Source organism: Mastomys coucha, unplaced genomic scaffold, assembly GCF_008632895.1.
Source record: "Mastomys coucha isolate ucsf_1 unplaced genomic scaffold, UCSF_Mcou_1 pScaffold12, whole genome shotgun sequence".
In the NCBI taxonomy this organism is placed as follows: domain Eukaryota; kingdom Metazoa; phylum Chordata; class Mammalia; order Rodentia; family Muridae; genus Mastomys; species Mastomys coucha.
This window is the reverse complement of record NW_022196894.1, coordinates 6,897,477-6,914,820: the sequence shown is the minus strand read 5'-3', so window position 1 is coordinate 6,914,820 and position 17,344 is coordinate 6,897,477. Positions and strand designations below refer to the sequence as shown.

Here is a 17,344-nt window from a genome sequence, read left to right as displayed (position 1 = left end):
TTCAAAAGGCTTGGCCCCTGAGATGGTCTTCTGTCCTAGAAGGAGTCCCCTCCCCGCCTCCCCCAGACAGCATCTCTGTGTCCTAAAGAGTGGAGTGTGCAGCTGGCAGCTCTGGCACAGCCATAGGATCAAAGGTGAGGCAGCTCCTTACTGCACTCCAGCCAGGGCCAGCAAGAAGGAACTGTCCTGAAGCTTATGGCCCAGTATCCCTGAGGGTCTCACCAGGAGTCAGGCTAACACTTGCTGGGAGGGAGAAAGAGGAACCACGAAGCAAGACCTTGGCTTGCTGTTACCCAGCTCTGTCCCAGGATAGCAGGGCAGCGATATGGGGGCTAAGGAAGATTGTGTAGATAGTGGGGTGGGAATTGGGAAATGGCAGGGGCAGGCCATAGGGGAGATATGGTGACTCTGTTCTGAGCCAGGAGAAGGCCAGTAAGGCTTTCACGTGGCTAGAGCTACTCTTCTCAGTGTGCCCATTTCTAGGTCAGCACTGCAGTTCTCAAGCCAAGCAGCTAGATCGTGATCACACCTGTTTGTTTCTATGCAGCCAGGCAATCTTCTGCTTCAGATTTCCAGGAATCCGGGTCACAGGCTTGCGCTACTATGCCTGGCGCAGAAGAATTTGCTTTTTATAGAGCCAGCCAACTCTGCTTCCAACCTGAGCACTCAGCTTCTGGATACTAACATAGACGCGTATCCTGCACCCTGCGTGTTGAGCCCTGCTCTTAGTGTTTAGAGGATGCTCCAGCATCCTTGGGTATCCTCTCTGGCTCCGCCCCAGCCCGCGACTGCGCACTGCGCAGAGCCCCTCCCCCCAGCGATAACCAGAGCTGAGCTGAGCGGCTAAGGCTCCGAGCATCCCTCAAGCCGGCTGCCTGCTGGGCATCCTAAACCTTGGGCGGTGAAGGGCGGAGCTGGAGACTGTGCTATAGGGTCAAGTGGTACTCAGGAGGGTGAATCAGGTAGGGCTGCAAGGATGCTGCATTGGGAAATAATGAAGAAAAAGAGCCTCGGATAGGTAGATGCACTGGCCTTGGAGACTAAGACTAATCTGGGCCCCTAGTAATAAGGAGGGTGGGGAAAGCCTAGGGTACTAAGGGAATAATGCTAGGAGGAGCATAGAGACATATTCAGGAAGAAAAGGCACTCACGCCTGAAGGCCGCCTGTGAGCTTCGGGATGGCCTGCCATCTATCTGTCCCTGGTATTCCCCAGGGCCTAGTGGATGATACTGAGGATGTGTCTCTGGACTTCGGCAATGAAGAGGAGCTGGCCTTTAGAAAGGCCAAGATCAGGTATGTTGACTTGTAGGTCCCAAGCTGCAAATTCATTCATTCGCCAACTCATTCATTCGAAATACGCGGAGCAACTGTGTGCATGAGTTATACAGACCCCGCCCCCTTGGAGCCCAGAGCTTGGGGGCGGGGCAGCTAACTTACTAGGCAACAATGTTAAGAGGGTTAGAAAGAAACTAGCATGGTGAGGTAAGAGAAAGTTCCAAGGGATGTTCTCATGCTCTAGCACTAAGGGGGGCGGGGCAGGGTCTTTGAGGCGGTGACTTTAAGCTGAGACTGGATGCTGAGAAGCAGGCAGCCATAGGAGGGAGGCTCTAGAGGAAGAAAGTTGGAGCTAAAGGAAGGCAAGTGCTGAATCCTTGTTGGAAAGTCAGATATGGCAGTGTAGGAGAGGAGTCAGTATGCAGTGGGGTAGCTTCGAAAGTGCTGGTGCTCGAGCAAGCTATATTTATCCTCCGTCAGATCGCATACCTGCTTGACATACCTGCTTAGCACCTTCAGCACCGGAAGGCAGCAGGACCAAGGTGAAGGAGTAACTTGGAAGCATGCTTGCCAGTGGTCTAAACGCCTGCTCCTTCTAGAAACATTCACAGCTTAGCCATGCCCGCTTGTCCATCCCACTCATGTCTACCATACTTAGAGGCCTGGTACCCAGTGCCTTCCTTTATTTTTTTCTGATACTGGGAACGGAACAGAGGACCTAGTGTGTGCTAGGCAAAAGCGCTACCTTTCAGCTACGTTCCTCTTATCTTCCCCTTCCATTAGATCATCTGACTCAAATACAACAGTCTCTATGAACGAAATAGGTACATGATCACTGTAACAAATTGTCATAAACACGCTGGTTCCATGTAGTTCAGTTGGAGTTTCTGCCTAGCATGAACAGACCTCTGGGTTCCATCCTAACCACAGCATAAGAGAGGCATGGTGGTATACACGTGCATATGAGCTCCTGTATCTCTCAATAAGAAGGGCATTTGTGACAATATCTCACCCCTACTCAGCAACCTAGGGTAATTTGCACCATGCTAGTTTCTTTCTAAAAAGGTGAGGTCTGGATGTGTAGCTCAGTTAGTAGAGTATGCATGAAGCCCTGGGTTCTAATCCATTCCTAGCACTAGATAAACTGGGCCTAATAGCACACAGCTGTAACCTCAGCACTGAGGAGGTAGAAGCAGGAGAATCAAAAGTCCCTGGTCACTCTTAGCTACTCAGTGAGTTCAGGACCAGCTTACATGACATGAGCCTCTCTGTCTCTGCCTGTCTGTTTCTGTCAGTCTCTCTGTCATTGTCTATCTCTCTCAGATCTTTATTAACGAAGATCCCCCTTTCCACATAATGTGACATCCACAGGCTCCCGAGGCTGGGTTGATACTTGAGGCTCATTATTCATCCTTCATGCTGTAGTAATTGGAATCCTAAGTGAAGGAGTTTCTAGAGCATCTAAACAATTACTTGTTCACTGCCTGGTAAATATCACCTGTAAGCGTGAGCCTCGGCTAGTGGCTGGGGCTGTGTAGGATACAGGACCAGCCCCTGCCTCTGAAGTTGCCCAGGCTCGTATATAAGGACACTTCAGCCATGTAAATTCCAGGCCCTGCTTTGTTGTGGGGCTGCCCTGTACAATCCTTACTTGCTTGACTTCAGCTGCCTTTCTCCTCCCTTATGCTGTTCAGGAGCCCCTGCCTAGAGAATGGCACCACTCACAATAGACTGGGTCTTCCCCTTACCTTAGTTGACAATCAAAGCAACCTCCCCAGCCTGATCTGGATAGTTCCACAGGAAGACTCTTCTCAAGTGATTCTAGGTTGTATCAAGTTGACACTTAAAATCAACAAGCCAAGATGTGTTCATCAGATAGAATGTGGCCACAAACTACCTGTGGCTATTGAGCATTGCACTGTGGCTAGAGTCATGGGATTTGGTTCTGTTTAATTTTTATGTAAAGTTAAACGCCCACGTGCAAAAGCTACTTTTCAGTGGCCATAGCAGTGTTAGGGTCAGGACTGCAGGATGAAGTCAGTGCCTTAGTCTCCTTCCTGTTGCTGTGATAAGATGCCTGACAACTTCAAAAAGGAGGCAGCTTAAGAAAGGGAGATTTAGCCTGGCTCACAGCTCCACAGCCAAGTGCTTCACACTGTGGGAGTCACCATGGCGGGAGCTTGGTGTAGCTGCTCACAGTGTGTCTCTAGTCAGGAAGTATAGTGGAATGCTTGTGCTCAGCTCCATTTCCCTCATTTATAGGGTCTAGGATTACAGCCCAGGGAATGGCGCTGCCCGCAGTGGCTGGCTCTTCCTACTTCCATCAGATTACTCAAAGTAACTCACACTGGGCATGCTGAGATCTATGTCCCAGATAATTCTAGATCTCCTTTAGTTGACTGTTGAGATTACCCATCATAGACTGGTTTAGTGGCAGAAGCAAGCAGAGGCTGGGAGGGTGGCCCAGGGTACCTCGGAGGCATAATCTATCCTTCACTGAATGGTTAAGGTGTGGAGAATGGAGAGGGAACTAGAGAGATGGATTATTGGGAAAGAGCACTTGCATGAGGACCTGGGTCAAGCATGAGGATCCCAGAACTCACATACAAAGTTGAATGTGCCTGTAACCCCAAAGCTTTGATGCTGGACACAGAAAGATTACTGGGGACTTCTGGCCACTAGCTTAGCCAAGCGTGGGGGGGGGGGAGAATGGGGGGGAGGGACAAAATGAAGTGAGGTTCAGGTTCAGTGAGAGACCTTGTCTCAAGACCCTCTTCTTGCCTGTCTCTGACACACACACATGCACTCACATACACACATATGTGCACATGTGTGTGGTAGGGTACAGGTAATCAAGGGTAATGCTCAGGCTTCTTGCTCTGGTGGCCCACAATTAAAGAAAAACTTGTATAGCAAGGATACTGAACTTGGAATGTTCCTTATTGGGCTGTCATAGAACATTTTAGTAGCCAGTCAGTGGGCAATGGGGAGGAGCACCTACATTTACCACAGGTCTGGGGGCAACTGCTCATCAATCTGTTTGAGAGCTGCCAATGCCAGAATCTTCTGATATGCCAGTGATGACTCATCAACCTGCCCAGGGACTTGATGGGATTCACAAGGGATCTGATGCGTAGGCAATCCTGTGAATGAATGTACTCAGCCTTGTGGGGAATTGAGCTCTTTATTTTGTTTTGGTTTTAGTGTGGTTTGTTGAGACAAGATCTCATTATATAACCCAACCGCAGGATCCTCCTGTCTCCACCTCCCAAGTACTATGATTATAGATGTCACTCGCTCACCTGGCATAAAGATGATTCTATTTATTTATTTACTTACTTATTTTGGGGAGGAGAGGCTGGAGGACAGGGTCTTCTTATGTAGTACAGGCTAGTCTTAAACTCACTATGTAGCCAAGGATGACCTTGAAGTTCTGATCCTCCTGCCTTTTCGTCCCAAGTGCTGAGATTACAGGTGTGAGCCATCACACCTGGTTTATGTGGCTCTAGAATGTCTTACTTAGTTGGGGTTTCTTTTGCTGTGATAAAATACCATGACCAAGAACAACCTGGGAGGAAAGGGCATATTTGGCATAAACTCTCAGGTCATACTTCATCACTGAGGGAACTCAGGGCAGGAGCTGAAGCAGATACCACGGAGGGTGCTGCTTACTGGCTTGCTCAGCTTGCTTTCTTATAACATCCAAGACCACTTGCCGAAGAGTGGTGCCATCCCTCTGCCCCCCACATCAATCATCAGTCAACAAAATGCACTGCAAGCTTGCCCATAGGTCAATCCTATGGAAGCATTTTCTCAGTTGAGAGTCCTGTTTCCCAAATGACTGTAGCTTGTGTCAAGTTGACATAAAACTGGTCACATAAGGCTTGAACTCAGGACCTAGGTAAGCATTCAAGGGAATTTTTAACTGAGGTGCCTGGGTGGGCTTTGGGGGTGGTCTGGGAACCTTTGAAAACTCTTATTTTTCACATAGGTCATTCTATGAAATATGTGACACTTAGTCAAAGTTGAATTCAGTTATCAGGAGGCCAAGATTCCCTAAAACTTTGAATCAGTAGTACAACATGAAGGCTAGCACTTGAAACTTTCTTTTTACTTTGCAGTTTGCAGTAGGAAATTCCTAATCCTATGTTGATTGCATGTTGACTTTCAAGTTAGATGCTGTCATAGAAAGGACTACAGGCAGAGTCTCCTTGTTATCGATCAGTGGCTTTGGAATTGTGGATAGGTCATTCACCATGCCTTGCCTCCACTGGCCTATCTGTATAACCTGCAGAGGTTTGAACCTGGTTAGCTTTGATGTGTAGCTGCTAAGGAGGTCACTCAGTAACTAATCAGCTACTGGGTGCTTGGTATGGGTGTCCCGTCGTTATTGTCCTACTTTCAGGTCATGGCTGGGGTTCCTTGGACACCAGTGGAGGGTCTAATTCTACAGCACAGTTGAAGAACACATACCTGCCATCTTGTGTGTGCATGGGAGTGTGTGAGAGTGAGTTTGTATGAGTGTCTGTAAGTTGTGTGTGTCAGTATGTGTGAGTGTGTGTGTGTGTGAGGGTGTGTGTATGAGTGTGTGAGTGTTTGTATGAGGGTATGTGAGAGTGGATATATGTGAGTTGAATGTGTCAGTGTGCGAGTTTGTGTGTGTGTATGTGTGTGTGAGTGTCTGTTGTATGTGTCCGTGTATGTGTGAATTTGTGTGTGTGAGTGTGTGTGTGTGTTTCCCAGGTAGCTTTGCATTTCTTTTTCTTTTTAGGTATTCTCTTGAGGCAGGGTCCATATGTAGCCCTGGCTGACCTTGACCTATCTTTGGGCCTCAGCCTCTGAGTATGGAGATCACAGGGCTACCATACCCATCTGATTTTTATTTTATTTTACTACAAGTTTTAAAAGAGACAACATGTCTGATCTCTGTCGTTTCTAATATACAGGGTAGTAGTGTTGGGCAAGTTTGCTTCACTGTAAATCAGAACTTTTTAATTCTGTCAAAGTGAAACTCCATACCATCAAACCATTCTCTATTCCTACGAACACCTTCTAACTACCTTCTAAGCACCTTTTACTTCCTGTCTCCGATTCAGGGAAGCAGAGTCAAAGCATGTGCCCGTCACAACAGCTTCTTTTACTGACTATAATGTTCTTTTTCTTTTCCTTCCTTTTCTTTTTTCTTTTAAAATTAATTAATTATCAATGTTTTTTCAAGACAGGGTTTCTCTGTGTAGCTCTGGCTATCCTGGAACTCACTCTTTAGACCAGGCTGGCCTCAAACTCACGAAGATCTGACTGCCTCTGCCTCTGTCCAAATGTTCTCCTCTCTTAAGGCTGAATATTAGCTCATTTTGTGAATCTGCCACACTCACATATGGACAGCCGGTTGGCTTCCACCTCTTGTGCCTGGTGACTAATACTACCATGAAAATGGGTTTGTGCACCCATTTTCATGGGTCTTTGAGACCCTGCCTCCACTTCTCTTACATACATTCCTAGCAGTGGGGCTGTGGGCTGGATAAAATTCTCTTTTCATGTTTTGAGGATGGGTTTGGGCACCCATTTTCATGGGTCTTTGAGACCCTGTCTCCACTTCTCTTATGTACATTCCCAGCAGCGGGGCTGTGGGCTGGATAAAGTTCTCTTTTCATGCTTTGAGGAACTCATAAATCGTTTCCCAGAGCACCCAAACACAGACAAGACAGACAGACGTCAGAAGCTTCCAAAGCTCCACACCCTTGCTAACTCGGCATTTTCTGTAGGGCTTTTGTTTGTTTGAGGTTTGTTTTTGTTGTTGATGTTTTAATTTTTGAGGTAGGGTGTCATATATCCCAGGCTGGCCTCAGGCTCCCATGTAGCCCAGGAGGACACTGGATTTCTGGCTTTCTTGCCTAGTGTTGGGACTCCAGGACCATGTCTCCACACCCAGTCTGTGGAGTGCTGATACTGAGCCTAAGACTGCATGCTAGGCCAGCACTCTCCAAGCTGAGCTACATCCCAGCCTAGGAGATGTTTTCTTCGTTTGAGCAGGGTCTCAGACCACATGGACTTCAAAATCATATGTCAAGAAGACAGTATCATGTGTATGTTTAATCAAAATGCAACTGGTGTACCATTAACTCAGTGACAGTCTGAAGCTCGGTGTGGCTCTGGGTATGCCCGCAGAGTACGCAGCCAGCACCATGACCTCCTTTCATAATTATTTCACCACCCCAGATGGAAACTCTCTACCTATTAGAGAATCATTTCCCATTCCTTTTTCCCCCAAAGTCCCCAGGGGCCACCAAACTACTCAGAACTGTTTATTTCAAACATTTAATAGAAATTAAATCTATGTGTCAGGATTTTCTAGAAACACAGAACCAGTATGTGTAGTATGTATGTGTATGTACATGTGTAAGTGTGCATGTGTATGTTTGTCTGTGTGTATATGTAGGAATGTTATGGGTACATGTGTGCAAGCAAGTGTATGTGTATATATGTATGTGTGTTTGTATAGATGTATTATGTGTATATGAGTGTTTGTGTGTATGGGTGTATACATATGGAATCAATAATTGTGATATATATCTCCAAGTATGGAGATTTATTATGAGTACTTGGTTGACATGATTTTTGGAGCCTGGGAAATCCCAGGATCTATTAGCAAGCTGGAGCTCCATCGAGTCAGTGAGCCCCAGTCTAAGTCTTGGAGCTGAGGCCAGTGACCTGAGGCTCAGTCTGAATTAGGACTTTCCCACTCTATGCACAGCTTAGTGTAGTGGTAGTTTGGCTAAACCACCTTGTGCTCCCTCAGGTCAGACACATGCACTCACCCAAGAGCTATCTGTATTCGTGACTGAAACACACACACACACACACACACACACACACACACACACACCAGTTAATTTAAAATATGCCTTGACTAGCTCAAAGGCTGGGCAGTTCTAATCCCCTACCCAGCTAGCATACCTCCTGGATCAACAGCTTCTAAATCTATGTTTTATCTTTGCTGCCCTGTTACTTTCTAGGCAGCCCCTCCCATAGAGCTGCTTTCCCTCCACCTACATTTTGGATGAATTTTCTTCTGTGGCTCTAAATCTAATCAGTCTCCCTCTGAGATATGGTGACAGTCTCCCTCCCTTTTCTCTCTTCCACTTCCTAGCCCATGCAAATCTAAAGGTCCTGCCTCAGTCTACCTGCCCACCAATCAGCCATTGGCTCTTTATTGATCGATAAAAAACCAATTTGGGACAAGGGCCTTCAGCGTTTGGACACACAGATACCTGATTTGTGGGGCTGGATTAATTCAAAGCATTAGAACCAATCCCTAACAGCTCAGTCTGTGTCCAAGGTCTGAGAGTGGAGGTGATTAGTGTCCCAGCTCAGCCTAAGAGGGAAGCTCTCTTCATCCCACTGTGCTTGGAGGCCCTGGTGGAAGTCTGAGCCCTACCTGCTTTGGGGGAGGAGCTCTTTTCTTGGTTCTCCCACTCAAATTCCAAAGTTTTCTGGAAACTTGGAAACATAACCACAAAGAGTGTTTTGCTTTCCAGCTAGACACCCCTTATCTCAGTAAATTAACATATGAAATTATACAGTGTGTGACTGGTGTGTGTGTGTGTGTGTGTGTGTGTGTGTGTGTGAGAGAGAGAGAGAGAGAGAGAGAGAGAGAGAGACAGAGACAGAGACAGAGAGACAGACAGAGAGACAGAGAGACAGAGAGAGAGAGAGCGCTCATGTGTGCTCAGATATATGTACACATGTGTGTGCTTGTGTCAGAAGTCAACCTTAGCTCTCATTCCTTGGAATCCATCCACCTTGTTTCTTGAGACAAAGTTTTTTGAGACTGGGACCTGCCTCTTAGCCTAGGCTAGCTACCCAGTAAGCCCCAGAGATCTGCTGTCTGTGTGTCTGCATTGATTACAAGCAGGAACTACCACCCCTGATTTTTACATGGTTGCTGGTGGTTGAACTAGGGCCCTTATGCTTGCGTAGCAAGTACTTTACAACTTACAACGTGGATTCCAAGTTTGTGTCTATCTGGGTGTTTAGTCACACTTATTTCCTTTTTATGACCAAATACGAGTATATGGGTGTACCATGTTTTCTTGCCCATTCATAAGTTCTTTAGTTATTTTTGCTTTTCAGTTCTCATTACTAATGTCACTGTGATCATTTGTGCCCATGTTTGGGGATGTGGTATATGTTTCGGTTCTCGGTGGCACTCACCTAGAAGTGAAATCCAGAGTGCTGTAGTAACTCAGCTAGACTGTGTGGCAGACCATGTTTTAGCCAGTGGCTTTTAGCCACCTTCAGAAATGCATGGGGTCCTGAGCTTCTGGTCAGAGAGCTAGAGTCGAGCTCAATTCAGCGTCCCCCAGCCAAGCACCTGCACACCAGGGTTCCAGCCATGGATGCCGGGGGTGGCATGTATGGGTTTCTGAGTAAAGTTGAGCTCCTGGGCTTCTGGACGGACACAGGGCAGAGGCCAAGCACCATCAGGAGACCCAGCCTGGCTCCTCTTGAATTACAGATCATTGTGAGCAGCCATGTTTGTGCTGGGAATCAAACCCAGGTCCTCTGCAAGAGCCATCTCCAGCCCAGTGTGATAATTTTTTATGTAGCCCAGGCTGGCCTTAACTTACTACGTAGTCAATAATAGCAATGAAATTCTAATCCTCTTTCCCTCTACCTCTTGAGTCCTGGCATTACAGGTGTGTGCCACCACACCCAGTTTATGTCATGTTGGGATCAATCCCAGGGTTTCATGCATGCTAGGGAAGCATTCTGTAGACTGTGAGGCATGCCCATCTCATGAATATGAAATTGAGAATTCGGTCCTCTGCTCTCAGACACTGCAGGAAGTCACATGTCAGTGGGTTGCAGATATGCAGGCAAGCATTGCATGCAATGGAAACTATCCACAGAAGGTTGAGTTCCCATGTTACATACAGAAACTTCTGTGAGATTTGGATGGTCTTGGCCGCTTTCAGAGTGAAGACAAACAGAATGCCCAGGAACCAGACCCAGGTTATCCAGCACTTCCCACACACTGGCACCACTGTGTGGCCTATGTATAAAGGTTCATTGCCTCTGCATGGTCAGCCTGTGGTATGGACACACCTATTATAGGATCAAGGTTAAGGAAACCGAGGCAGAGAGTTGAGTGTGTTGTTCAATATCACAATGGTGTTTAGGTTCAAGGGTCTGAATTTGACCAGCTCTCAAGCTCATGTTTTATGTTACATTATACTTTATAGGGGGCACATGGAGATGAGCTTGGCTGGGGAACACTGAATTAAGAACATCTATCTTTATTCCCTGGGTAAGACGTCTATGTTCTGTGTATAAACAGAGATACTATTGAATTGCCCTTGCTATTATTGGGCATAGCCTAGAACTCCCATGGCAGCCAAGGATGCCATTGACTTCCTGATCCTCTGATTTCCACCTTTCCAGTGAGATTACAAGTATACATGTCATTGCCAGGGCTGTATCGCTACCTGTGGTGGGGTGACCTGTGCACTGTTGGTCATTAGCAGCATCCCTGCCCTCTGCCCACTGGGCACCAGGAGCATCTAAACTGTTACTTGGTAGAAACCAAAAAATGTCTTCAGATACCCTACACGTCCCCTGTAGACAAAATCAGCAGTCTGAGAACTAGAATTCAGAACATTCTCTATTGGGAGTTCGGGAGTCTTGTTCTTTAGTTAGTTGGCTTCCCCCCCACCCCCACCAAGTTTCTGGACTGGCCTCAGTTCTCTAGTTAGCCAAAAATAGCTTTGTACTCCTGATCTCCTTGAACAACTCCTTCCTGCTGCCCAGCTTCTCTCTAGAGTCTGGGTCTCGATACATGAAAACTGCTATTTAAGGGAGCCAGGGGCCATTTTGTTTCTTCTGTGTGTGACATTGATCTGGGGAAGAAAGCTGGAGGTAGGCTCAAGAAGGCCAGGAGAGTGGGAGCCACTGCTTGGCGTGGCTTGGTGGCAAACAATATAAACATACCTCTATTTCACAGACAACCCCCTTGACACACACACCTTCCTCCAGGATAACAGGAAAATAATAATTTTTATTGTCTTATTAATCCAAAATGGCTATTCATTCAGTTGATGGGGACCTTTACCAAGATTCCCATGTTCCTTTGGAGAGCAAGACATATTGTCTCTAGCTCTCCAAAATCAATTTTGAAAATATAGAAAGAAGACACACAAGTAAAAAAAGTCTAAAACCTGGCATGTTGGAGCACACCTTTTATCCCAGCACTTGGGAGTTGGAGGTAGAGGGATCTCTGAGTTTGAGGCCAACCTGGGCAACAGAGCAAGTTTGCAAGTCTGAAGTCAGCCTCAGCTAAAGACCCTATAAACCCCTCAAAAAACAAAATCAAACAAAACCAAAATCAGTCAAACAAACAAAAAAAGTTAGATATAAGCAAGTCCCAACAAGAGTGGGTTGTTTAATTTTAAGGAAGGTTCCGGAACACCAAGGAAAATAACCTCAAAATCAGGGAACTAGTAAGATTTCAGTTCTCTTTGATCATGCACATCATTACTTATTTTGAAATTAACTCCTCACATTTTTACCAGTCCCACTTCCCCTTAAATGTGTATGCTTGTTCGCATGAACTTGCCTGTATGAGCTGTGTCAGCAGTGAGGCCATGGGAGGGTAACTGCACTGAACCTTGACCCCCATGTCTGCAAAGTGTTTGGAGACAAGGATGGGCATGGGTCAGGGTCCAAGGGGCACTGTTTTAGATCGGGAAGGGTAGATGTTGAAATATTGGTACAAAGCTCAGTCATACACAGAAGCCATGGATGCTGGTGATAATGTCTTAGTAAAAACGAATTTAGGAACTTCTGGTTGAAATCCAGGTTCCTTACAGCCCATTGGTTAGAAGCTGTGTCCACATCTTGGCCCCCTACATTTACTAAAGTGACCCCATCCACATTATGTAGAAACCTCACAGTGGCATCCCTGTGGCTCACAGTAGAAGGAACAGCACTGGGTTCTGTTTGGTGCACTCTGGCCCAGCCGAAGCCCAGCAAACAGTAGGCACCCAATCAATGGGTTATTGTTTAAAGCTCAATTTATTTAGTGGTTGTTTTGAAAGTATTAAAGATCAATTGAGAAAAATTTTATTATAAAATTAATTCTGTGTCCTTGAGCAATTTAAACAAGGTCAAATCAGTGTCAGTGATTGTTTTGCATTTATAAAAAGCGTGTGTATGTGTGTGTGTGTGTGTGTGTGTGTGGGCGTGTGTGTGTGTGTGTGTGTGTTGAGGTGGATATCATGTGTCATGGCATTTGTGGAGGTCTGAGGACAACTTATAGGAGTCTCTCCTTGCATCATGTTATGTCCCAGGGACTGAACTCAGGTCACCAGGCTTAGCTGTAGGCACTATTATTGCTCATTGCTGGCCTATCTGTGGTTACTTTGAATGCCAAATTAACCTGCAAACAAAAATACACCTAGACACTGCATACAAAATGTACTATTTCAGGGTGGTGGAACATTTTAATGTTCAGTGAGACTCCAAACAAAGGAACTGTAAATTATGGACAGTGGATACATTAACTTGAAAATTAATTCTTTAGATTAATATGCATAAAAGGATTTAAAATATCTCTTTAAAAGATTTTCTTTTAGAAATTAAAAAAATACTTGTAAAGCATTTTGTCTGTACATATATGTGCACCACGTGTGTGCCTAGTGCTCATGAGGTCGGAAAGGGGAGCAGGTTCCCTGGGGTTACAGACTTGCAAGCTGCCAGGTGTGTGCTGGGACGTGAACCCCGGTCCCTGGAGAGCAACAAGTGCTCTTGCTGATGAGCCATCTCTCTAGCCCCATAAAAGGATTTTGAAAGTGTGTTTTAAGAATAGCACTATGAGACCAGGCATAAAGGTGCAACATCCCTGCATGTTGGAGGTAGAGGCGAGAGGATCAGAAGTTCCAGGTCATCCTCACCTATATAGGGAGTTCAAGGTTAGTCTGGGTTACATGAGACCCTGTCTCAAAGTAAATGGATCAATCCATACATCAACAAAAGAATAGCTAACAGACATTCTTACCCAAAGTTCTCGATCATCCCAAAGTTCTTTACTGTAGGTTAAGAACAGGAAATTCTTCTAGAAGCAGAACTCAGCGCTAGAGCCCCAGGCATTACCTGAGCTGCAGTCCATAGCCACAGGTCCTTCATAGCTTTTGTTCCTCAGGAGTCAGTTCTGGAAATGCTGCCTGGCAGACACACTGCTCCATGTTGTGTCTCTAAAAGTGTGGTTGAACCCAGTCTCAACCACAGATGGTCTGCTGGTCCCTCTGTTCCAGTTTACCTGCAATCCTAGTGAAAACAAGTCTTCCTATGTCACCCAGGCTGGTCTGGTAGTCACAATCCCCCTGCCTCAACCTCCCAGATTTGGACTCTTAATTATCTTTGCCACTCAAAGGACCAACAATTCTTTCAAGAGAGGAAGTAGATTGCCATCTTTACATTTCTTCTCAGGTCTGGAGCTTGCTATAAACTCTATTATTTACCCTTGCTCTCTTCTCAGGTCTGGAGCTTGCTATAAGCTCTATTATTTACCCTTGCTCTCTGTTTCTACTAGTTACTTTCAGACACAGACTCTAAGTTGTCCAGATAGCCTTGGACTCAATCCGTAACCTAAGAACCTTGAACTTTTGATTTTTCTGCTTTGGCCTCTGTGACGCTCCAGGCCTGCTTTCTGGTGGCTTGTCCAGGAGGATTTCAAAACTCAAGAAAGAAAGCAGTCAGACTGGAGCTTTCATTGCCAGGAAGTAGGGATACTTTGAAAGCTGTCATGTGATTGTAGGAGCCTGTAGGGAGTCTCACCCCTGGGAGTGGCAGGGATTCCATGCTGGCTGAGTGAACAGGATATCACTCAACTCTCTCTGTGTAACCTCCAAGGCTACTCTGGCCAGAGATGGCCTTCATCTCTGAGGTCTCCCCACACAGGGAACCGAGCTGATACCTTTAGTTGGGGAGGCCAGAGCTCAGGACAGAACATGAGTCAGAAGACTTGTAACCTTCAGGGGAACACTGATTCTAGAAACGCTGAAATGGCTGAACTCTGGCGCAGAAATGGCAGCAGTTTGTTAACCTCTTGCAGAGGTTATGAGCTGAGTTCCCTACTCTTCTGGTCTGCTATGAACAGTCTCTACAGTGTGCCCTTACCACCTTGCCCTGTCCACCAAGATAGACTAGAAAACCTGTAAAACCATGAGCCAAAATAACCCTTTCCTCACCGGGTCTCTGTTACAGTACATGAGGTAACAGCAATGTGAAAGTTGCCCTGTCTCCACCAGGCGCTTAGCTCCTGGAACGTGTGCTTCAGAGAGGAGATACAAACATGGGTGACCAGTGACTGACTTTAAAATATACCCTGTGAGCTCACAGGCGAAGATACAATTCCATCTTTAATTTAGTTTTTGATTGGTTGGCTGATGTAGCACACAGATGCCACAGCTGGCTCACACAGGTCAGATAACAACCTGTGGCAGTCCGTTCTCTGTTCCCACCTTGAGGGCCCAGGGATTGAACTCAGGTAGTCAGACTCTTCAACAAGCTCCCTATGTCCTCAGCCGCCTAGGTCCACTAATTAGAGCCACTGTGTCTCTGTCTCCATGAGGTGACTCTCACAGTGTAGCAGGTCTCTGTTCTCTAGAACATCCCCAATGCCCAGCTTCATCAGATCTTTGTCTCTACCTCTTCCTGGAAACTCAGAGCCCATGTACATACTCACTGTTAGAGCCCATGTACATGCTCACTGTTAGAGCCCATGTACATACTCACTGTTAGCACTGGCTTTTTGGTTAAACCTGATGCTCTGGAGAACTTGGAGGCAGCTGCAGTGTTTATGACTGTCCCAGTGGGCCATTGTCCCTTCAGCTTCAGGGATGGCACCATGGCCTATGGCACCATCTGTCAATGAACCAGAAAGGGCAGAAGTTTCTCTGAAGACTGCAAAGCCTACCCAGTGTGGAACTGGCCAGCAGATGTAGCACTGTGGTCTACCCCCACCCCACCTAGGCCCTTGCAGCAGGTCACCTGTGGACGTAATTGCTCTTCTGCGTTGAGTCTAGGCAGCTCATGTCCCCTCTGAGCAGCAGCAGCCTTGTCTATGAAGAGAGCCACGGTTCCCTTTTCATATGTTTTCTTTGGATTCGAGTTAAGTGTTGTGGATTGAACGATGTCTGTGCTGAAGGAAATGCTGCAAGTCCTTCAGCCCAGAGTCTAGCTGAAATATCTTACCAGTTGAGACCCAGGAATTACAGCACAGTTAACAAAATTTATTGTGAAAGTTGCCTAAACAAGATAGTCTTCCTTCTATGTAGAGACAATTCAAATTATGTTAAGAGGGTTGGGGACAGCTCAGTGGGTAACTCAGTGCCCTTGAGTTCAGATTCCTAGCACTCACATGAAAGCCAGGCATGGTGGCCCACTTCTGTGACCCAGTGCTAGGTAGGAAGAGGGGTTTTGTGGGGAGGTGTAATGAGTGGGTGTGGGAGGGAGGAGATAAGAGGATCCCAGGGGCTCTCTTGACAGCTAGTCTAGCTAGAATAGAATGCTTCAGATTTTGTGAGTAACCTTGTCTGAAATACAAGGTGCAGAAGTGAGGTAGACTCCAGATGTTGACCTCTGGCCTACACACATACACAGCTACACACACACACACATAAACATCTATACACACATACATAAACACACACACATATATATACATATATGCCTATATACACACACCTATATATACATACATACACATATATATATAACATACATACCTACATACACACATCTATATACACACACATATATATACGTACATACATATATACACATACACACCTACGCACACCTATACACACCTACACATGCCTACACACACTTATACAAACACACACATATACATACATACACACACCTATACATACCTACACACACACCTATACATACCTATACATATACCTATACATACATGCACACACCTATACAAACATACACATACCTATACAAACATACACACACACACACACACACACACACACAGAGGTAATGTATGCTAAAACAGCAATGCCATGCTTAAAGAATAAATAGGTGGGAACACATTCCTTCACCAGATGCAAAGGCAGGAGGGAGGACTGTACAAACCCTTTACCATGTTCCTTCAGAGGCTCCCCAACTTGTATACCTGGCTTCTACTGCTAAGACCTGAGGGTGTGGCTTTGTCTTGAGGCCCACACCTACAGTTGAGTATGAACCCCCCTTTCCCAGAGCCCCCTAAATGCCATTCAGTCTTCAGTTTATGTTAAAAATCTTTTCTTACTAAACATCAGCTGTGGTACTGGGGTGTTGCTCAGTTGTGCAATGTTTGCCTAGCATGCTCAAAGGCCTTGGTTCATTCCCATCATGCCTATAGTCCTTGAACGTGGGACATAGGCAGGAGAGTCAGAATTTCGCAACTCCTCCAGCTGCTGAGGCAGTATGGTGGAACTGTGTCTCTGACCCTGGCCTTTCTTACATAGAGAAGCACTGAGCTCAACAAAGAGAAGAGGCAGAGCCATTGTTCCCCAGAACCAACATATAATGATATCTCTGGTCACTGCCCACCCAGCAGTAACCTAGGCCCTTCCGTGTGTCCTGTGATTGTCCCAGCACCTTCCTCCATGAAGTCAGTGCTGCTGTGGCTACACTTACACCCTCCACTCCTCCCAGTAGCGCACCTCCTACACACCGTGGTTGGACAGTACCCCCTTGAGATGTGTTATCACGACAACTCTGATTCATCCCATTTCACAGACAGGAGACTGCCACACAAGTTCATTCATTCACCTGTCCAAGATCATACAACTCCTCAGTGGAGGAGCTGGGACTTGAACCAGGGTGACTGCCAAGTTTGGAGTCTGAGCCTGTACTGAGGACTTCTCATGGCTGCCTTCTTTCAGAAGGAGGGTCAGTAATATCAGGGCTTACCCTCCCCTCCTCTCTCCCTCCCCACTCTCCCTTTCTCTCTCTCTCTCCCTCCTTCCTCTCTCCCTTCTCCCCTCTTTTCCTCTCTCCCTCCCC

General features: G+C 46.3%; 1 protein-coding gene across 2 annotated transcripts in view; it reads left to right on the top strand.

Moving 5' to 3' along the window:
- The first annotated feature begins 820 nt into the window (after positions 1–820).
- The window catches only part of Tvp23a (trans-golgi network vesicle protein 23 homolog A), a 33,255-nt gene continuing 16,731 nt past the window's right edge, over positions 821–17,344 (top strand). For both annotated transcript variants that reach the window (XM_031362419.1, XM_031362414.1), the window contains exon 1: positions 821–1,294. In XM_031362419.1, coding sequence (XP_031218279.1) covers positions 1,179–1,294 — 116 coding nt within the window. In that variant the 5' untranslated portion in view covers positions 821–1,178. The remainder of the gene's footprint in view (positions 1,295–17,344) is intronic.